The sequence below is a fragment of the Mya arenaria genome, chromosome 8 (genome assembly GCF_026914265.1).
Source record: "Mya arenaria isolate MELC-2E11 chromosome 8, ASM2691426v1".
NCBI lineage: Eukaryota > Metazoa > Mollusca > Bivalvia > Myida > Myidae > Mya > Mya arenaria.
Genome location: NC_069129.1, coordinates 53,486,997 through 53,510,373, shown reverse-complemented (window position 1 = coordinate 53,510,373; position 23,377 = coordinate 53,486,997). Strand labels below are relative to the sequence as shown.

General features: G+C 35.7%; 1 protein-coding gene and 2 long non-coding RNA genes across 5 annotated transcripts in view; 1 reads left to right on the top strand and 2 right to left on the bottom strand.

Moving 5' to 3' along the window:
- Positions 1–23,377, top strand: part of LOC128242818 (copine-3-like) — a 34,690-nt gene that overhangs the window by 1,755 nt on the left and 9,558 nt on the right. For all 3 annotated transcript variants that reach the window (XM_052960162.1, XM_052960163.1, XM_052960161.1), the window contains exons 2-8: positions 1,340–1,522; positions 6,434–6,613; positions 7,801–7,875; positions 8,897–8,971; positions 9,244–9,327; positions 9,871–9,960; positions 12,772–12,867. In XM_052960162.1, the coding sequence (XP_052816122.1) occupies positions 1,382–1,522; positions 6,434–6,613; positions 7,801–7,875; positions 8,897–8,971; positions 9,244–9,327; positions 9,871–9,960; positions 12,772–12,867 (741 nt within the window). In that variant the 5' untranslated portion in view covers positions 1,340–1,381. The remainder of the gene's footprint in view (positions 1–1,339; positions 1,523–6,433; positions 6,614–7,800; positions 7,876–8,896; positions 8,972–9,243; positions 9,328–9,870; positions 9,961–12,771; positions 12,868–23,377) is intronic.
- Positions 14,660–17,144, bottom strand: LOC128242820 (uncharacterized). Its single transcript, XR_008262720.1, has 2 exons — positions 16,889–17,144; positions 14,660–15,896 (listed from the first exon to the last, which is right to left on the bottom strand). It is a non-coding gene; the product is annotated as an uncharacterized LOC128242820 (long non-coding RNA).
- On the bottom strand, positions 20,826–22,673 carry LOC128242821 (uncharacterized). Its single transcript, XR_008262721.1, has 2 exons — positions 22,336–22,673; positions 20,826–21,781 (listed from the first exon to the last, which is right to left on the bottom strand). It is a non-coding gene; the product is annotated as an uncharacterized LOC128242821 (long non-coding RNA).

Sequence of the window (23,377 nt, the reverse complement as noted above, 5' to 3'; positions counted from 1 at the left end):
AATATTTTTTAACTATTGCGAGTTCAAAGTATACCGAAAGCAAAAATATCTACAGACTGCATTCAAAGCCAATAGGCGTTATTAAAAAGGTTTTGTTTTTATTACATATTATCATTAAATCTTTGTAACAATTATGTTAAAAAAAAAACTCAACAATAATGGATTGGTTATTGGTCCCAGATAAAAACAAAATACTGGTACGGGGGCTCCTTTCCCTGGCGCTCATTATAAGACGGTAGTGTGGAGAAATAAGGAGTACTCAGTTCTGGTTATTTTAAAGGAAAGATGTCTCTGAATGTTTTGGTGCTTTACAACGGGCACATAATCACTCTGATCAGGAATCATACCTTAGTTTAAATTGTCCCTGTTACAAGTGCCCTTTGCCAGTCTGTTAATAATCTCTTTAAAAGACTGGAGCATCATAAAAGCAAATTATTGTATTAATTTGTCTTTTAATGCTGCACTCTCACAGATGGACCAGTTTAACTTTTTTATTTAAATATTTTGTCTTGGAATGTCAATATTTGAGATATTCCCTGGAAACCATTGATATAAGACTGCTGACAAAATATCAGATATCAGTTTTCACATAATAATAATAATAATAATATTAATAATAATAATAATAATAATAATAATAATAATAATAATATCTTTATTTAGAGATAAGAAGATAAGAAGGTATAAACACATTATGACATAATTACAGGTTCAACCATAACAACATCATATTTACAATGTGGCCTTCTATGAAGAAAAACAAACAAACAGAAACAAAATGCATTTGGTAAATCATAAAACATCTGCATCGCACTTATACATTCCTATACAAGAACTTTTGATGTTTTGAATATAATTATTCTATACAAATCATGTTTAATTAACATAACAATTATTTCAATATATACATCATGTACACGCCGACAGACACTCAATAAAACACAACAATTTATAAAACAACAGTTATTTCAATCTTAAAGATAATGAAAAGATGATATACCTTTTTGAAACTAACCCTATGCACATTTCAAGAGATGCACTTTATAATTATGCTAAATGTGTTTTACTTTTTTGCATTTCCATATTTGCATATGGTTTCCAGACATTAACGCAAAAATTGACTGGTTCTTGGACTAAAGATAAAAAAGTTGTCAAAACAGTCAATCTGTTAGAGAGCAGCTTTAAAGCTCTTTTATCAATTTCTTAAAAAACAATTTTATCAATTGATTTGTTATGTTTACATAGGAATCAGATAGGCAAATTTGGCTGATTTTTAAAACAGAGAGCTTATTTATAAGTCCCTACCTGTTTGAGTGTAATTATTCATAATTTATTGTAGGCATATTTGGTACTTAACCGAATATAGCTGAAAGACCACAAAATGGCGGCATCAGCAGGCCAAGTTCCGATGTCAAAAGTGGAGTTGAGGATCTCGTGCAGAAAGTTGAAGAATAAGGACATCACATCTAAGTCTGACCCCTGTGCAGTCCTTTTTATGCAAAATGGAGGGAACTGGACTGAGGTGAGTGCATCACAGTAATTGGTCAGTGATTTTATTGGAATTATATTTACTGCCTGTACCTTGCAAATTTGGGAAAAAAGTTGACTTTGGGAAAAATACAAAATCGGGCCAAAATAGCTAATATTATGGCAAATAAACATTTTTTAACTTTTTATGCCCCCGAAGGTGGGCATATTAAAATCGCACCGTCCGTCCGTCCGTCTGGCTCTGTAACTTTCCCTTGTATGGACAGATTTTAAAACGTGTGGCGTGCAAGACTCATGTCCCTACCTTAAAGGTCAAGGTCACACTTAGTGTTTATTCACAATGGAGTGCTGCATATAAGGACATAGAGTATAGGTTGTCGTGTCCGGGCTGTTACTTTCTCTTGTATGGACAGATTTTAAAATAACTTGCCACATGTGTACCACATACCAAGACGATGTGTCACGTGCAAGACCCGTGTCCCTACCTCAAAGGTCAAGGTCACACTTAGTGTTTATTCACCATAGAGTGCTGCATATAAGCATAGAGTATAAGTTGTCGTGTCCGGGCTGTAACTTTCCCTTGTATGGACAGATTTTAAAATAACTTGCCACATGTGTACCACATACCAAGACCACGTGTCGCGTGCAAGACCCGTGTCCCTACCTCAAAGGTCAAGGTCACACTTAGTGTTTATTCACCATAGAGTGCTGCATATAAGCACAGAGTATAAGTTGTCGTGTCCGGGCTGTAACTTTCCCTTGTATGGACAGATTTTAAAATAACTTGCCACATGTGTTCCACATACCAAGACGACGTGTCGCCTGCAAGACCCGTGTCCCTACCTCAAAGGTCAAGGTCACACTTAGTGTTTATTCACAATGGAGTGCTGCATATAAGGACACATAGAGTATAGGTTGTCGTGTCCGGGCTGTAACTTTTCCTTGTATGGACAGATTTTAAAATAACTTGCCAAATGTGTTCCACATAACAAGACGACGTGTCGCGTGCAAAACCCGTGTCCCTACCTCAAAGGTCAAGGTCACACTAAGTGTTTATTCACAATGTAGTGCTGCATATAAGGACATAGAGTATAAGTTGTCGTGTCCGGGCTGTTACTTTCTCTTGTATGGACAGATTTTAAAATAACTTGCCACATGTGTTCCACATACCAAGACGACGTGTCACGTGCAAGACCCGTGTCCCTACCTCAAAGGTCAAGGTCACACTTAGTGTTTATTCACCATAGAGTGCTGCATATAAGCATAGAGTATAAGTTGTCGTGTCCGGGCTGTAACTTTCCCTTGTATGGACAGATTTTAAAATAACTTGCCACATGTGTTCCACATACCAAGACGACGTGTCGCCTGAAAGACCCGTGTCCCTACCTCAAAGGTCAAGGTCACACTTAGTGTTTATTCACAATGGAGTGCTGCATATAAGGACACATAGAGTATAGGTTGTCGTGTCCGGGCTGTAACTTTTCCTTGTATGGACAGATTTTAAAATAACTTGCCAAATGTGTTCCACATAACAAGACGACGTGTCGCGTGCAAAACCCGTGTCCCTACCTCAAAGGTCAAGGTCACACTAAGTGTTTATTCACAATGGAGTGATGCATATAAGGACATAGAGTATAGGTTGTCGTGTCCGGGCTGTTACTTTCTCTTGTATGGACAGATTTTAAAATAACTTGCCACATGTGTTCCACATACCAAGACGACGTGTCACGTGCAAGACCCGTGTCCCTACCTCAAAGGTCAAGGTCACACTTTGTGTTTATTTACAATGGAGTGCTGCATATAAGGACATAGAGTATAGGTTGTCGTGTCCGGGCTGTAACTTTCCCTTGTATGGACAGATTTTAAAATAACTTGCCACATGTGTTCCATATACCAAGATGACGTGTCGCGTGCAAAACCCGTGTCCCTACCTCAAAGGTCAAGGTCACACTTAGTGTTTATTCACAATGGAGTGCTGCATATAAGGACATAGAGTATAGGTTGTCGTGTCTGGGCTGTAACTTTCTCTTGTATGGACAGATTTTAAAATAACTTGCCGCATGTGTTCCACATACCAAGACGACGTGTCGCGTGAAAGACCTGTGTCCCTACCTCAAAGGTCAAGGTCACACATAGTGTTTATTCACAATGGAGTGCTGCATATAAGGACATACAGTATAGGTTGTCGTGTCTGGGCTGTAACTTTCCCTTGTATGGACAGATTTTAAAATAACTTGCCACATGTGTTCCACATACCAAGACGACGTGTCGCGTGCATGACCCGTGTCCCTACCTCAAAGGTCAAGGTCACACTTAGTGTTTATTTACAATGGAGTGCTGCATACAAGGACATAGGGTATAGGTTGTCGTGTCCGGGCTGTAACTTTCCCTTGTAAGGACAGATTTTAAAATAACTTGCTACATGTGTTCCACATACGAAGACGACGTGTCCTGTGCAAGACCCATGTCCCTACCTCTAAGGAGAAAGATACACTAAGTGTTTATTCACAAGGGAATTCTGAATATAAGGACATAACAGTGTAGGTTGTCAAGTATGGGTGGTATTTTTTTATGTTTAGAGGAAGTTTAAAATAACTTGCCATATGTATTTGACACATAAAGGCAAGATCAACTTTTCATGTACTGACCTTGTTCATAGGTCAATGTCACATTCGGGGGCATTCATCACATACTGTGACAGCTCTTGTTAATGCATACATTATACTGTGAAAGAGTAAGTCTTGTCAAGATTTTGTTTATATTTCAAGAATTCATTGCTTTTTTAATCATGACTGTAATATGCATTTTTGAAATTGGGAAAAAATTATAAAATTTTGGGAAAATGGACAGTTTTCAGCCTTTATAATGCACTAAATTGCATAAAAAAATCACTGTTCGTGGTTTGATTTCAATATATTTCGGTCAGGCTTTTTCTAAGGAAAATTTTTAGGTAATGTCATCTTAGCATTGGTGTTATATATATTAAATTATTAATGCATCAGCATTTTCTTTAAGTTCAAACTTAAACCTTGACAATGATATCAACATTTTTAGCTCGACTATTCGAAGAATAGGTGGGCTATACTATGGCCCCTGATTGACTATCAAACTTAGGTTAAAGTTTTAGGGCAGGTTGAGATATTTATAAATAACTTCTATACCCTTGTTCAATTGACTTAATACTTCACACAGTTGTTCAGGACCATCACACAATGAGGTTACATAACTCCATATCCTTAATACAACTTAATGGCCCCTGATTGACTTAGGTTAAAGTTTTAGGGCATGTTAAAGTTTTAGGGCAAGTTGGGTTTTTCACTTAAAACTCCAATACCATTCATTCAATTGACTTAATACTTCACACAGTTGTTCAGAGCCATCACATTATGAGGTTAGATAACTCCATATTATCTTTTATACAAACTATGGCCCCTGATTTACTATGGAACTTAGGTTAAAGTTTTAGGGCAGGTTGGGATATTTATTAATAACTTCTATACCCTTCATTCAATTGACTTAATACTTCACACAATTGTTCAGGACCAACACCCAATGAGGTTACATAAATCCATATCCTTAATACAAGTTATGGCCCCTGATTGACTTAGGTTAAAGTTTTAGGTCAGGTTAAAGTTTTAGGGCAAGTTGGGTTTTTCACTTAAAACTCCAATACCATTCATTCAATTGACTTAATACTTCACACAGTTGTTCAGAGCCATCACATAATGAGGTTAGATAACTCCATATTATCTTTTATACAAATTATGGCCCCTGATTTACTATGGAACTTAGGTTAAAGTTTTAGGGCAGGTTGGGATATTTATTAATAACTTCTATACCCTTCATTCAATTGACTTAATACTTCACACAATTGTTCAGGACCAACACCCAATGAGGTTACATAACTCCATATCATTAATACAAGTTATGACCCCTGATTGACTTAGGTTAAAGTTTTAGGCAAGTAAAAGTTAAGGGCAAGTTGGGATTTTAATAAAAAAAACTTCTATACCTTTCTATACCCTAAATACAAATTAAATTAATTTCTTTTGACAGGCACATTTTTACATTCTTAACCAGTTTTTTACCAAGGGAAAACAAGGAGGGCTATACTATATGGCCCTTGATTTTTTATATTTTTTATTTTATTTTAATATCTTAAGGCATATTTGTATATTCTTTACCACATTTTCAGAATGGGATATCAAGTTATTTGAATGACTTGCGTCATTTTTCGGGTGGTGGGAGGGCAGCATCAAAGTCACCTTATGTATTGAATAATTTTAGTTAGGTTTGACATAAATAGACCAAACTTGGTAATATTACATTGTTATTGTATTCACTTCTAAGTCAAAGCGGTGAAGTCGAGCGCGCTGTCTTACGACAGCTCTTGTTTGTTAGATTTTACATGAACCTTAGTACACGTTATACCATTGACAGTATGCAATTTTTTTATGTGAACAACAGCCCATTACTCTGGCTTTGATTAATGTAGAGTTACAAATGTAGGTCCTTTGTTTGGCAATTTTAGCATCTGTATTTGCTTGCATTGCTCATTTTAGATGTAATCACTGATATAAAAGAAGGTCATGAATAATAAATTTTTCATGCTTCTAAATGTACTACGATATAAACATGCATTAAGTACAGTCACTGATCAGATTTATATGTAATTGTCATATAGGATTGTGTATAACTCAAAGTTGTCAATTGACTTAATGAAAATATTCCAAACCCACAGAGTAATATGTAAAAAAAGCTATGTAAATGGGTCATGGATTATGAAATAGTTTACAATTCTAACAATATATCATTTCATTTACAATGTAATGAGTTTTAAAAATGTATGATATTGTATTGTTATAGGTATTGGCGAGTTTATCGATCAATGTGTGCAGTTACCGGTACTTAAAATGCTCAAAACCTCATTTCTTTAATATTCCAGGTGGGAAGAACTGAGAATGTACAGAACTGCCTGGACCCGGACTTTGCCAAGTGTTTCACAGTGGACTACATGTTCGAACAGGTTCAGAAAGTGAAGATCTCCGTGTACGACCTCGACAACTCCACACCACAGCTCGGGGACGATGACTTCCTGGGGCAGATTGAGTGCTCACTTGGTCAGGTATAAATACCCTCTTACTATGTAACTTATTTATTAATCACTTCTAACTGTGGCCTTATATGAAATTGACTACATTTAAAGTCATGATGGGACACATGGTGAGGTCAACCCAATGGGTGTGGGCAGACCTTTATAAACTCTTAAATAGCTCATATACCGGTACATGTATGTGTTGTATTATGAACCACAAAAATGAAATATAAGTTACTATGACTAAGTGGTGAATACAAGATCATAGCGTCAGTGATTATAAATAAAATGACTGTGACATTGGTGTAACATGCTTAAGATCGTAGATACTTTTTAACTTTGTAAAAAAATTATGCTTCTTTTTTTATGAATATTTTTTTTTGATATGATGAAGAAACAGCTAGCTGATAAAAATACAGTAGCAACAATTTCTTCAACTTGTAATAAGTTTAGAAATGTTCACCCAGGGCTTTTTCTATAGTACCCACGGGTCCGACTATCGGACCCATTCCCAAAGCAAAATATAAGATATTTTTCCCAATCTTTAGAAATTCTTTATACCTGTACTGGTTTATTTTCAACATTCTAATAAATTACGTGATGTGAAGTTTTTTTGGTACTTGAACTCAGAAATCATTGATTTTCATCACATTCAGAGATATGAAATATCTGTCATGATTTATTGAAATAGATATTTACACCCCAAGGATTGATATTTCAGCCATTGTGGGTCTTTTAAAGAGAAAATAAACTAATATTAAATCATTTTCTAATTCACAAGAGACTAGACAGCTTTTTCTTTTCACTGTAAAATTTCCCAATTTCCGCATTTTCACGACGCAAAATTTCCCAAAATGTCTAGGGTCTTTTTCCCAAAATGGGCAGAAAAAGCCCTGTCACCAAAATGCTCTGATAGTAAGACTGTTTTATTAAAAACAAGAATTGTAGTTTTGATTTTTGAGTTGACTTGGACTTTTCGTAATAATGGACTAGTTAAAACTTAATAGAATCAATTCTTAATTATGATTAATATTCTCTTATGCTCACCAAAATGCCTGCTTTAAGCCAGCCCACCAGATGGTGAAGTGCGATCCCCATGGCAAGTACCCAATATGCTGTAAAGCGTATCATACTGGTTATTATGCTCTTCTCAATTCATGTATACTTATTTAAATAGTATAAACTAGGTTTAATTATTTGCCTGTATATTGTGGCAGATTGTGGCTGGACGACCTTTCCTGCAACCGCTGTTGGATAAACATGGCAAAAACATGGGAGACAGCAAAATAATTGTAAGTAACCACTTTGTTCCTGTCATGAACTTTATATCTATGTTTATTATATACACATCATAAATCCACACACAATACATATCACAAAATAAGGTAGTCTGTATTCCACTCCAGTGCAATACAGCTGTATTTCACTCTTGTGACATCACGTCATAACAAGTATCGTTGCGCGATGTTTAAATGACGTCATAAAACAAAATAGTGCTACATTAAAAGGACATTTATTATGAAAACATGTGGCTTTTAAGTCATCTAACCAGGGACTTACGCCTCGTGAAATCCAAATCTGCAAAAAACACTCGAGTCGAATACAACCTCCCAGATCAAAACGCATTACTAATAACTCTATTGTATTATATACTTATCATAAATCCACATGCAATATATATCGCAAATTATGGTAGTCTGTATTCCACTTCAGTGCAATACAGCTGTGTTCCATTCTGTTGACATCACGTCATAACAAGTATCATTGCATGATGTCAAAATGACATTGTAAAACAAGATAGTCATTTAAATGATATTTATTGTGAAAGCATGTGCCTTTGAAGATATTTAAATAGTCACGTATACAAATAAGGGTTATTAGTACTGCAATTTTATCTGGAATGTCTTTTGGACGTCAAAACGCAGTTTAGTAACCCTATTGTATTGATGACTTATAAAAATATGTGACAGATCTATTTCTTTTTATTTTGATCTATTTAGCATCAGAAGTATCCTTAAGCATCATAATCATCAGTGGGATCACTGATAATGATATTTCTTTGCTCAAAATATTTTGTTAAGCTTATACAGTAAATAAATTATGCAGAGACAAAAAAAGCTTTAATGAGTCTTCTTTACCTACCATATATTTGTGATATATAGCTGTTAATTAACAGTTCCCGTGGAACTGTATAAACCCAGGAGCTGAACGCTCATAATAAGGTAAGTCATGACTTGATTCACATCATAGTGAGAGTTGTTTCGTAAAAGCTGATTGATATTATAATTAAGTGATGGCCAACTTCTATTTCAGATCCGTTCGGAGGAGGTGAAAGAGGGAGGGGAGATGGTGATGTGTACGTTCACGGCACGGAAACTGGAGAACAAGGTATAGAGTAAAAATGTTACCAGTGACAACACACGGGGTCGAAAAGCTGTGCGTCACTGTTGCTGTAATAAAATATAATAATTTTGAAGTTATATGCATTCGTTTTTGCCAAATGAGACAAATGGAGGAGGATGGCAGTTTTTGTCTTTATTTTTGAAAGCTAAAAAGGGTTTGCAAGTCTTTATCGAAACCTGCTCTTTGCATTGTTTTTTCATAATTATAAATTTTCTGATTCCTGAATGAATTGTATTCCATTGTTTTATAAACACAAGGACTTCTTGGGCAAGTCTGACCCTTACCTGGAGATTCTGAAAAGAACTAGTGATGGCGGCTGGCAGGTCGTACACAGGACCGAGGTTAGTTCATGTACATATTTCACCTTGAATTTTACATGCTGACTTTTATTGTTTAATTTCTAATAGTTCAGTAGAAATTTAAAGCGATTACTTTTGCTCAAAAGACTGAAAGCACCTTGCATATTTGGAGTAATTATCCTTTCACTGAATAAAAAAAAAAATTAATGAAAATTAGTATACCTTTTATTTATTTGCTTATTTATTACAAGTACCAATTTGCAAAGCAAACGAGATATTAATGATAGATACAATGTTATATTTCACTGAGTAACAAAAAAATGTTCCTTTTCTTGCACACCTTTGGATAATGAAATCGATGATTGATAAAAAAAACATTGATAATTTCCGATTATTTTTGGTTTTTGTGCGATTTTTAATTCCTAGTTGTAATGGTGAAACCTGTTTCATTACAAGTGGTTTTTTTTTTATAATTATTTTAAATTTTAACTTTTTACCCTGATTACAAAGGTTGCTGATTGTATCATTTACTCTATCCACTATTTTCTCCATACTGTAACAGTTATTTCCCTTGTATATTACCAGGTGGTGAAAAACAACCTGAATCCCCGCTGGCGCCCGTTCCAGGTGTCCGTCCACACCCTCTGTAGTGGGGACAAGAACCAGCCCATCAAGGTAAGCCCATGTCTCAAAAAATTGTGATGGTTTGCATGCTGGTCAGGTGTTTCTTGTTCACAGAATTTTTTAGTCAGATATAAAATTTTAGCTTTCATGTATGTTTTTCGGAGAGAAAAAAGTCATGGTATTGTAACAGACTTGGTTTTGACTTCATTGAAGTCCAGTTGTTTTTAACCTTGGCCACATCTCAAAAAAGAATTTAAGATATTCATATGAAACTTCATACACATTTCCATAACTCTCAGGTTTTAATTATTCTTATGCCTATCGTTGAACTGAAAAACAACAACAACAAGACAAGCATTGGCTTTCCCTCCGCCAGTATGAGGGAGGATTTTCCCTTCAAACTTTCACAGATGATTAGGCATGAAGTAAAGATGATTGTAAGACATGGGATTTTGATTATCCATCGCGTTGCTCTTGTAAAAATCCAACTGCATATACTCCTTATCAGACTCTTCCAAGCCTCTGGACATGAATACGGCGTGTATATTAGCTAATAATCATTTTGAAAATACAACCTTTTCATACTTTGTAATTATGCCCACCCTTGAAGAAGATGGGTATATTGCTTTGCACAGGCATGTCGGTCGGTCGGTTGGTCGGTCCGTCGGTAGACCAAAGCTTGTCTGAGTGATAACTCAATAATTCCTGGACATATGGTCATCAAACTTCACATGATGGTTGGGCCTGACCAGTAGATGACCCCATTGATTTTGGGGGTCATCGGGTCAAAGGTCAAGGTCACAGTGACCTTTAATGGTAAAATAATTTTAAAGGTTGTCCGAGTGGTAACTCACCCATGGCCCTCAAACTTGACATGGAGGTTGGGCCTGATCAGTAGATGACCCCTATTGTTTTGGGGGGTCATCAGGCCAAAGGTCAAGGTCACAGTGACCTTGAATGGTAAAAGGTCGTCCGAGTGATAACTTGACAATGCCTGCACCCATGGCCCTCAAACTTGACTTGGAGGTTGGGGCTGACCAGTAGCTGACCCCTATTGTTTTTGGGGCTCATCGGGTCAAAGGTCAAGTTCACAGTGACCTTGAATGATAAAAGGTTGTCCGAGTGATAACTCAACAATGCCGGCACCCATGGCCCTCAAACTTGACTTGGAGGTTGGGCCTGACCAGTAGATGACCCCTATTGTTTTTGGGGGTCATCGGGCCAAAGGTCAAGGTCACAGTGACCTTGAATGGTAAAAGGTTGTCCGAGTGATTATTCAACAATGCCTGCACCCATGGCCCTCATAATTGAATTGGAGCTTGGGCCTGACCAGTAGAAGACCTCTTTTGTTTTTGGGGGTCATCGGGCCAAAGGTCAAGGTCACAGTCACCTTGAATGGTTAAAGGTTTTCTGTGTGGTAACTTGACAATGCCTGCACCCATGGCCCTCAAACTTGACTTGGAATTGGGCCTGACCAGTACATGACCCCTTTTGTTTTTGGGGGTCATCTGGCCAAAGGTCAAGGTCACAGTCACCTTGAATGGTAAAAGGTTGTCCGAGTGATAACTCGACAATGCCTGCACCCATTGCCCTCAAACTTGACTCAGAGAATTGGCCTGACCAGGAGATGACCCCTATGGTTTTTGGGGGTCATCTGGCCAAAGGTCAAGGTCACAGTGACCTGGAATGGTAAAAGGTTGTCCGAGTGATAACTCAACAATGCCTGCACCCATGGCCCTCAAAATTGCCTTGGAGGTTGGGCCTGGCCAGAAGATGGTCCCTATTGATTTAAGGGGTCATTGGGCTAAAGGTCAAGGTCACAGTGACCTGGAATGGTAAAAGGTTATTAGAGTGATAACTCAACAATGCCTGCACCCATGACGCTCAAACTTGACTTGGAGGTTGGGCCTGGCCAGAAGATGGTCCCTATTGATTTTAGGGGTCATTGGGCCAAAGGTCAAGGTCACAGTGACCTTGAATGATAAAAGGTTGTCTGAGTGATAACTCAACAATGCCTGCACCCATGGCCCTCAAACTTGACATGGAGGTTGGGCCTGACCAGTAGATGACTCCTATTGATTTTAGGGGTCAAAGGTCAAGGTCACAGTGACCTTGAAAGCGAACTCGACAATTCCTGGACCTATGGTCATCAAACTTGACATGAAGGTTGGGCCTGCCCAGTAGATGACCCCTATCGACTTTGGGGGTCATCAGACCAAGGTCAATGTCACAGTAACCTTTAACGCAAAAAAGTTAACAAATCTTCTCCCACTGATATCTCAACAATGCCTGAACTTATGATCATTAAACTTGACATGGATGTTAAGCCTGACCAGTAGATCACCCTTATTGATTTTAGGATTCATAGAGCCAAAGGTCAAGGTTCAAGATCTTGAATGGTAAAAGGTTGGCCGAGTGATAACTCAACAATGCCTGAACCCATGGCCTTCAAACTTGACTTGGAGTTGCATCTGACTTGTAGATGACCCCTTATGATTTAAGGGGTCATTGGGTCAAAGGTCAAGGTCACAGTGACCTTGAACGAAAAAAACTTGTCTGTGTGATAACTTGACAATGCCTGCACCCATGGCCCTCGAACTTGACAATTAGGTTTCTGGTGACCAGCTGATGACTCTGGATTTTGAGTTCATAGAGTCAAAGGTCATGCAGGTCATAACACACTCTATCCTCACACTTTAATGGTCATAATCTTAAAACTGCCTTAACGGCAACAAATCAGCTGTCATTTCGGTCCATGCATATTTCATTCAATTGTCCATATAATCCTGACAACATGGCGCTCAGGGGGGGGGGGGGGGGCATAATGTTTGACAAACATCTCTTGTTTATTTGTATTTCCAGTTTGATGTGTATGACTGGGACAGTGATGGCTCACATGATATGATTGGAGGGTTCCAGGCCTCCGTACAACAGCTGATTGAGGCCAAAGGTCGCGAGGTGAGAAATACTCATTTGATATGTATTATGAACATATTTTTCTTTTCTTATCTACAACTGCAGAAAAGCTATAAGCTGTCAGTAATTTATTACCTTATTTGAAGATAATAATAGCAGACTTGTTCCTTATGTGAGCCTCTATCAAAGTTGTTATCTTTTGTTAACTAGTGATGTTCCAATGATCAATTATAATTGGAAATTGATTGGTTGGGTCTAAAAAAAAAGCAACATTCGGTTGTGTTTTTTCATAATCGATCATCGGTTCAATTTCTTCTTCCTCTAGTTATTTGCTTTTGGTGTAAAACTGCCATTATTTTATTTGAGTTAATTTATTTATTTGGTGTTCAGTTGTTATCGTTCACAATATGGCTGAAAGCAACAACAACACTAAATTACTTCATACATACCATACACATGATATAAGGATTACAAGTTATTACAAGAATTAAACTACAATTAAGGAATTGTCAAAAACCGATTGTACTATCGATATTGATAATCGGTTTTGAGTGAAACTGATTATTGATAGTCAAACTGGAACCGATTCCCAACACTGTTGTTAACTAACATGGCCTCAAGAGCTGTTTCAGTGTTTGGCTCATTTTGTTTATAGGTAAAATTTAAAGTAAAATCTTGTCAGAAACTGATTGCCAGATTTTGAAATATTGACACAAAGAAATATTTCTTGTGTAACCTTCCAGTAATGATGATTTTTAACAGGAATATAACACACGACTTCCGGCCATATGGCTTTATAATTACCGGCCAGTCATCCCCCGAATGTGAACGGACCTCGGCTAACGCCTTGGTCCATATACACCTTCATTGGCTGACTGGCCTGTTCTTATAATGTCATATGGCCGTCAGTGGTGTGTTATATTCCTTATATTATACTGAACATTTTATTTCATAATTAGCTATTTTTAAGCTTACTGGGATTTATGTGGTAGACAACTGTAGTAACTTTTGAATTGGGAAAATGTGCAAAAACTGCGAAAGATGCATGTCAGCGCACATCAGTAAGTAAGATTTAATGTGTTGTACACAATGATGTCAATTTTATGTAAGTTTTTGACCGTTTTCTTTTTCTCTTGCAATGTATCATCTTGTTTCTAGCCCCTTTGATGAGCTTAGTTGTATGCTTATGAAATAAGGCTAAAATGTCTTCATTCTGCATTCTTACATATTGACCAATCATATGTCAGTGAAAGTTTACTTGCCAACTTCCAAAATACATCAGCTCAGCAGCAAATCAAGTTGTCATTGGCCACTGTACACATACTTTGTAAATACCCAATGTTTAAAAATACATCCTGACTTACATACATGTGCATTCGATATTCATATCAATTGTACTGCCTCCATGCTTTTGTTTGCTATTGTTACGTCGTCTGAACAGAGCCATATTTACCATATGTCAATATTGGCATGTAGGGTACATATAAATTAAAACTCACTTATATCACTTTCAATCTCTAAATCAGTGACAATTATAATGGCAATAGGCACTTTTTATTAATTTACAGTTCAACAGACTTGTTAAAAATGATTTATGTTTTAATCTTTTTAAAACATTCCACTTGACAAGTTTTATGAGAATGTCACTGATTAGGCAAATTTATTCGGTGTCTGAATATTTGAATTTCATATCACCACTAGAGAACATGTTAAATACGTGGGTAGTTCAATATATGGTTTCCAATTATTACAAGATAACGTTGTACTCATGTTTTTACATTTTGTGCTGACGTCATATAATTTTTTGTTTGACAAGCTACCAATGGTATCCAAGAATTGTGAAACTATTTATATTCATATTATTTATCAGTTACACCCTTGATAATGGCATACCTTCATTTTCACAATCTGAATATGACATAACATATCAATCTGACACCTCGCGACAAAATGATAATGAAACAGCTGCAGTTTAGAATAAAATGAAATAAATAAACAAAATACACTGTACAGGTATATAACTATATTCTAAAAGTATTCATGATGCAGGTTTTCTGATATTTGAAACAGATGTGAGCAAGTATAATATTGTACACTTATTAGAATGCTTGTACATGCATACTGTAATTACCTTCGATATTCAGTTCGTGCCTATACATCAAATTAGTACTATATTTAATTCCTTTCAATTAAGATAATTCCCTTTACTGCTTATTCTGCAATAACTTAAAATTAGGAATGCCATTATTTCATCTTGATGTTATGAACACAAAGTTTCCTCAGAAAGTGGCACTATCTGGGCTGATGCAAATTTATTATTGTTATTTTAATGCATGCTTATGTTTATTTGACTTTAATGATCAAAACAAAAATGATTTGTGTACAAATAAAAAGCCTTTTTTCGATTAATAGCGTTGTGTTAACAAATTCCCCACTTAAAAAAGCGCCAAAATATATAAATTTTAATGCATTTGTTAAGGCACATTATTCGGTGTACATAAACTATGGAATTAAGCTGCTGAACAATGTGATACAAATGATAACAAACATAATATGTTCTATAACAAGCACACACACTTAACCACATAGTGGTTTCATTGCCACCATATTTTCTGCACATGTTAACGGCAACTGTACAACTTTGAGTAGAGCCTCGCATGCTCCTTTGAGCGGCTCAATACAAGCTGAAAACGGCAGCAGGAAAATGTACCACCATGCTACAAAAAATCCAATTGGCCATCCCAGGAAAATGAGGATTAGAAACCACACAAAACCCCAAAGAAGTCCCGGGCACAGTCCACCACCGCGACCTTGACCCTCTCCTTGACCTTCACCACTACCCATAGTTGTGTTGCGTTTTCTGGAGATTTGTTGATATTTTCTAGTTGTCTTGGGTTTTATTGAGAGGTCACTTTAAATGAAAAACTGTTCGTATACTTTTCTATTGTCTAACCTGGGGTTTTTTTTCACACAAGAAGTTGTCCCTTTTGATGCCCTTTCAGTTTAAAGCTTTAAAGTCCTTTGATGTCCTTTGAACAGGATTATCTCCCTTTGATATTTAAATCCCTGTGCTGAAAAAAAATAATCCATTTTAATGATAGAAAAAGAGAATTTATGGTGTATCATAAATTTTACAAAATGAAGAGGCTATAAAGTACGATATCTTGAATACATGTACATACCTAACTCAATCTACAACGTTCCTGTACTACTTTGCGTATTTGCTGAGGTAACTGTCCACTTGTGAGTATTCAATTACTTGTGGTCAGCTTTTATTGACTGACCGTCATTTACATGTTTACTTAGCTTAAACTGTGACTGGCCTAAACATACAATATCACCTATACAAAATCCATCAATAGATGTTAAGGCCTTGAATAAAATCACCATGCAATGTAACATTCCTCAAATACATGGATCAAAACATTCATTTTCTGGTTTAATGCTGTGGAAAATGTCATTTAATTTGCTCTGGAGCAATTTCAAACAACCTGTTACCGATCCACATGGCTGGAATTGATCATATTATGTAAAACAGCATTTCTGTCCTCAAAAAGTCAACTTTTATACAAAACAGTATTTCTCTCATAAATTCATATTATAAGTGATTTTATTACATTACCATAACTTAAGTTACAAAATACTTGCTGAATTATATTTTTCAAGATTTTTTTTTAGCATCATTTGATACTTAAGACTACGGTACCTTTTCTGCAGTTGTTTTTTTGTTAATGAAAGTTAGTGAGATGTTAATATTGATGAATAGTTGTGTATTGTGAAATTTGTTGGCTTCCATTGTATTTTAAACAACTTGACCAGATTTTCTACGATAATGGTAATACAAATGGTTTTACAGCAAATAATATTATTTATCTGTCTATGTGATACATTTTGCATTTTACACTCATTGAGCTTATTAAAGTTTGTTTTGTGAAGTCATTTAGTAAACCAGTGATTTCAGCATGACCATAAATCTTTGAGCTTATTAAACAGAAGAAAATAGCAACGATTTTTCTATGATGAAAACAATACAAAGATTTGCTAGAAATGTAAAAAACAGTACCTCAGAGTTTAGTTGATATATCCAAATCACTTCACCAATAAATCACAGACCTTTTCCACAAATATCAAAGAGGTCATACCATAAAAAAGCAGTAAAATAAAATATAAATATATTTAACATATGTAAGTATGGCTCTTGATCTAGTGAGATGGTTGCACTGTATACCTGTAATGTTACCCTCACCAATAGAATTTGAGTATATTTCTATGGCATACAATAAGGGTCTTAAATGCACAATACTGTATCATAAGGCTAAATCTTTTAGCATTATGCTAAAAGTGTTTCAGTCTTATGATAGATATTTCAGCATGATGCTAATAAAATTGCTTTATACTGACTTTTAGCATGGGGTTTAAGCATGGGGCTTAATCATTTGGCATGGGGCTGTAACGTTCAGGATGGGGCTTAAACATTCAGCATGGGCTTAAACATTCAGCAGGGGCAGTTATCTTTATTTAAAGTCTTTTTTTGGAAGCGAAATATTGGCTTCCAACATAGTATTTATGACACATTTTAGAACATGGTATACACACACACTGATTTAGAATAAAGCTGAATCATTTAGCATGAGACTGAAAAACATTTAGCACGACCCTGAATCAGGCTTAAGCTTTTAGCAGGATGCTTAAAGATTGAGCCTAACAGTGTCGTGCATTTAATCCCCTTTATGGTAAGCCATATATTGGGCTACAAATAGCATTCATGACAAACTGGTATAGGTTTACCATGACTATGTATTTGTATGACTGTTTAAGCTATTAAAAAAAAAATATCAGGAAAAAAATAATTTTCTAGAAATTATAAAAAAAGTTTTCCTCAGCATCTAGTTGATATATCAAAATACTTAACCAAAACTTAAATCACAGACTTTTCCAAAACTTAAATCACAGACTTTTCCAAAACTTAAAATCTTAAATCACAGACTTTTCCAAATCTTAAATCACAGACTTTTCCAAAACTTAAATCACAGACTTTTCCAAAACTTAAATCACAGACTTTTCCAAAACTTAAATCACAGACTTTTCCAAAACTTAAATCACAGACTTTTCCAAAACTAACAAAGAGATCATAACAGCAGAATAATAAGATATATTTAATATGTTGATATGGTTCTTACTTATGTAGCTTGTTGTACAATATATTTGTAAATTTATCCTGGCACATAGAAAATGAGTATTCTTGAGCTACAAAATTAATATCATTCATGATAATATATCTATAGGTTCACTCTCATAACTATTAAACATAATGATAATTCTCTTTTCAAGAAAAGGTATAAGTTTTTTTTATCTATTATAAAAATAAATATTTTTTCTAGAAATGCTAAAAAGAGGTTACCTTGGATTTTTTTATATATCCAAATAGCTTGATTTATCCACAAATATCCTTAAGATCATACCATTGAACAAGAAGGTATAAGTTTTTTCTATCTATTATAAAAATAAATATTTTTTCTAGAAATGCTAAAAAGAGGTTACCTTGGATTTTTTTTTATATATCCAAATAGCTTGATTTATCCACAAATATCCTTAAGATCATACCATTGAACAGCAGATGTCAGTAACATATATTTAACATCTGGGTATGGCTCTTGACCTAGTGATGTTGTTGAACTATGTACCTGTAAAATTACCCTGCCCTAGAATATTGTTCATAATATACTCCTATAAATTTACCTGGATACCCACCGCTGAAAATGTGTTTAAATCATTCACCATAGTCTGATATCTAGTTACCTGGCTACTTGATTGGTAGAGACTGCAAGTACATATCCAATTTTGCATTGATAGTGGCTGAGTTGTATTGTAAAACATGTTATGAAGAGTTGCTAACCATTTTATTAAAGCTGCACTCTCACAGATTTACCATTTTTACAACTTTTTTATTTTTTGTCTTGGAAAGAGCAATTTTTTGCATAAATATCTGCAAACCAATGATAAAAGATTGCATCAAAACCATCAATCTGTGAGAGTGCAGCTTTAAAGGGAATAGACACCAGATGGTCCCAAAATCGGCAAATACATTATTTCCACAGAACATGCCTAAAATTGTCAATATGAGCAAGTATGAGCTTGATTATACGTCATGTTACATGATTAAAAGAATATTTTGTTTCTGTCTCAGCTGAGTTTACCCGTTTACGAATAACGCATAATGGTCTCTCAGTTTATAGCCTGTTTTTTTAGCATGTCAAAGTCACTTGATAAGTTCAGATGCATATACAGACTCTTATATTTAAATTAACAGGGCTAAACATGATAGACTGTGAGAGCCAGTAAATTTTTATTGGAAGAAAAACACAGAAAGATACATGTTTCATAAGCAATGTGATAATCAGGAAGTAAGATTCAATGGGTCTATTCACAACGATATCAATTTGATATCAGTTTTTGACAATTTTCTTCTTTTTTTTCTTGCAAATGTATCATCTGGTGTCTTGTCCCTTTAAGAGCTGTGATGACAATTATTGATATTGGTAACTGCTGTCAACATAGACACTGGGCACAGTACTCTTTATTTTGATCAATCAGAACATTTTAAGTTTGTTTGTTTTTTAATGAAGAAAATCAATCATGGTTGCTGGCATTGTTGTAGTCTCAGCAATCCATACAAGAGCCACGCTTCTGTAACCATTCAAGATATTCAAATGAAATTTAGTATATATGTTACCAACAGTGATAGTCAGATATTATGTGTAGCAAGGCCCATAACCCTGGCTAAAGAAAATCTTTTGTTATTTCCCTTAACCAACTAAAAAAAGAGTGTTTTATGCCTCTGTCTTCATGCACCTTTGTATTCAAGGCAAATGGTTGACTGGTGAAGATTCTTGTGAAAATTGCCTCAAAAATGTAATACTTATAACTACATGAAGTTATATGAAACATTATAATTAAATGAAGTTATATGTGATATGGTATTTTACAACCACAAAATGATAGCAAATTATTAATATTATTAGTAAGTGTAATCTTAAGTCATCAACATGAAATAGCTTTTGTTTTTTTTTTGGTATGGGAATTAGATTGTTTAGTTTTTGCTTTTAGAAACACATGTTGCCGGTTTACCAAGCTACTTAATAAACAATAACATTAGCTAGTCATAAAGAAGACAAATGTTTAGGATTGTTTACCTAATGGCAATAACTCCTACGTGATATAGAGATCTAGGTTTACAAAATGCTAAATCTATTGCTTGCATCAGCAACTTAACATAAAATAAATGGGGGCCTCACTCTGCTAAAAGAGGCCTTGCCCACTCTACCTATGGGGGCCTCACTCTGACAAAGGAGGCCTCGCTCGCCCGCCCCTCGCCCCCCCTGTGGGGGCCTTTCTCTGCCGAAGGCGGCTTCACTTGCTCCACCAATGGGGGCCTCACTCTGACAAAGGAGGCCTCGCTCACTCCACCTATGGGGGCCTCACTCTGACAAAGGAGGTCACGCTCACTCCACCTATTGGGGCCTCACTCTGACAAAGGAGGCCACGCTCACTCTACCTATGTGGGCCTCACTCTGACAAAGGAGGCCTCGCTCACTCCACCTATGGGGGCCTCATCTGACAAAGGAGGCCATGCTCACTCGGCCTATGGGGGCCTCACTCTGCCAAAGGAGGCCTCGCTCACTCCACCTATGGGGGTCTCACTCTGCCAAAGGAGGCCACGCTCACTCCACCTATGGGGATCATGTGCTGGTATTCTTTATTTTAAAAACACACACAATTTATTGGTTGATAGATGCTCTATCGGATTAAGATTTCCTTCAAAAGTAACCGACTTTGTTTCTCAAAGCAATATTTTGAATTTAAGTCCTCGTGCATTTGTTTGCCCAGGGCGTTCAAGTCCCTTGTAATTCTCACTTATTGTTTGAGAGTTATGAATATTTGTACAAGGGTGTTATCCGTGTTATATGAATTGAATGGTTGAAATACAAACATAACAACAATTGAGTTCAAATATTTAATATCAATGAATATATATTATTCCTGTCACAGATGTCGGATCTGTTTATCAGAAATCTGAGAAACACCTTTTTCGCCGAAATCTGAGAGATTGTTTACACAGTGTGTACAGGTAATAATAAAATGATCACGCTTTAATTTTCTTTTTGTAACACTTTGTATGATGCTCATCTTTTATGAATAGAGTCTTGTAAATGCTAAGTCAAGTTTGAATACAAAATGGCTTTTAGCTGCCTTTTGAATACAAAAATCTAATACTAATAACACTATCTTTCCTTCACACTGTCATAGTCCTCACTGTCGGAGTGTCCGGTGTTTTGTTTCTATCTCTATTTAGTCCTATTATCCACAGAGCGGTTTCATGGCCACCATATTTTCGGCACATGTAAGCGGCAGTTTCACAATCCTAAGAAGAAGCTCGCAAATTTCCTTCAGGGCGTCGATACAAGCAGTAAATGGCAGCAGGAATATGTACCACCATGACACGAAGAATCCTATTGGCCAACCGAGAAAAATGAGGATGAGAAACCACAGAAATCCCCACAGCAACCCGGGGCATAGTCCACCAGCACGTCCCTGACCTTGACCCTCACCCGACCCACTTCCCATTGTCGTTTATAGTTCTGTTTTGAGAGCTCCTGATAATTTCGGTGTCTTTTGAGAATTTCACTAAATGATCAGTGATTTACTCTCAAGCTTCCTTTAAATTTGATGGTCGATAGAATGCCCTGCTGTAGGTGGAATTACTGGTAATCTCACGAGGTTGAAGCCCACTAGGTGGTACAGTCTTCTCTTCCTTAGCCTTGAGCTGGAATTCCTGTGTTTCTAGGTAGGAAGATTTGTAGCACTTTAATCTAGATAATATAATGAGCTTCTCACTGGTATGTTGGCTGTTTATGAATATCTTATGATGGTAGAAATTTTCCCAAATTTCATTTACCTGAAGAGTGCAAAAAAAGTTTAATTAGTGTTCATGCTAACTTCTCAACCAATGAGATCACTGGATTGATTCTGATTTACTCATTTAGAAAGATTCTGACAAAAATGACGGCCAAAAATCAATTAGTTATTTGATAGATTTTATTAAGTTGGTTATTTAGCTTGTATGGAGGGTTTCACTCCAACACTAACGTAGTAATTATGTTTTTTAGGCTTTGCTATACAATTTATTCTGCAGCAAGGGTGTGGCGATATAATGGTTTTGTAAAGTAAATCTAAACAAGAAATATTTCTTAAATCATAAAGGTTAATTTTATAAATCATGAATATATTTTTTGAATAAGCCAATGTTTCCTTTACTAAATCTGTTAACTGGTTTAGTTCTCCTCTCCTGTGAATTATACAGTGCATCAATGATCAGTGAAGGACAAACTATCTTATACAGTATAATTTAAATTGTCTTCATCAAATCTTAAACATCAAATAAAATGTTAAAACAGATTCAGCTTTGTGTATTGTAAGTGTTTTAATCCAAACTGTACTTAATTGTCTTACCTTTAAAGTATGTCAATCTTAGATTCTCAAATTTCCATTCAAATATTTGATTTTTTGTCAATCATTTGCACACTTCATGGACAACTTTATGACCGGTACTTAACACAAACATAGCTGACCTATTTCACTCAGGCTGGGGCTCCCTCTTGACTTGTTTAAAGCTTTAGTCATATTTCGGTATGGTAATGAGATTTCTTTTGTCCAAATTCAGTAAATGGATTCCTGCTTACAAATTTTATAATTATTGTTTACTTCAATTTTTGGTTATCGGTTAACTGATTTTTATAGCTGTTAAAGCAGAATGTTCTCAAAATTTAAATGACCTAATAGTTCTTTTAGTGTTTAAAATAATTTTTTGTCCGAAAGAGTGGCAATATTTTGCAAATTTGCCGTTTATTTACTTTGGTAAATCAGCATGAATGATTTATTATGACTTGAACCTGGAAAGTAGACTCTTTTTAAGTTTCATTATTTTGTACTATTGCACATGGGCAGAGGTGGCCCAAGTGCCTGTGACGGGCTTGGTCCATTTATTTGGGCGAATAGAAATTATTGGCCTTTTACCATTACTCAATTTATATAATCTTGTAGTGTTGGGGATAGGTTTCAGTTAGACTATCAATAATCGGTTCCAATCAAGTAAAATTATTGATAGTACAATCGGTTTCTGACAATACCTTTTTTGTAGTTTAATTCTTGTACAGTAACTTGTTATCCTTAACTATGCTTATGTTATGTGTATGTTTGAAGTTTTTTAGTGTAGTTATTGTGTTTTTCTTTTTATGAGCAAAAACAACTGAACACTTTTGAATGTTGAAATGAACTCATAGGAGAAAATAGGCAGAAATGAACAAAACTCAAAAAACGAGAGGAAAGCTTAAAACCAACCAATTTCAGGCCCAACTAAATCCATTGTTGATAATATAATCGATCATCAGAACATCACTACAATCTTGTACCCTATTAAATATGAAATGATATATGGTTTGATAACCTTCCCCTTTTAAACATATTGATGCCCATTTGGTATGATTTTATGGCT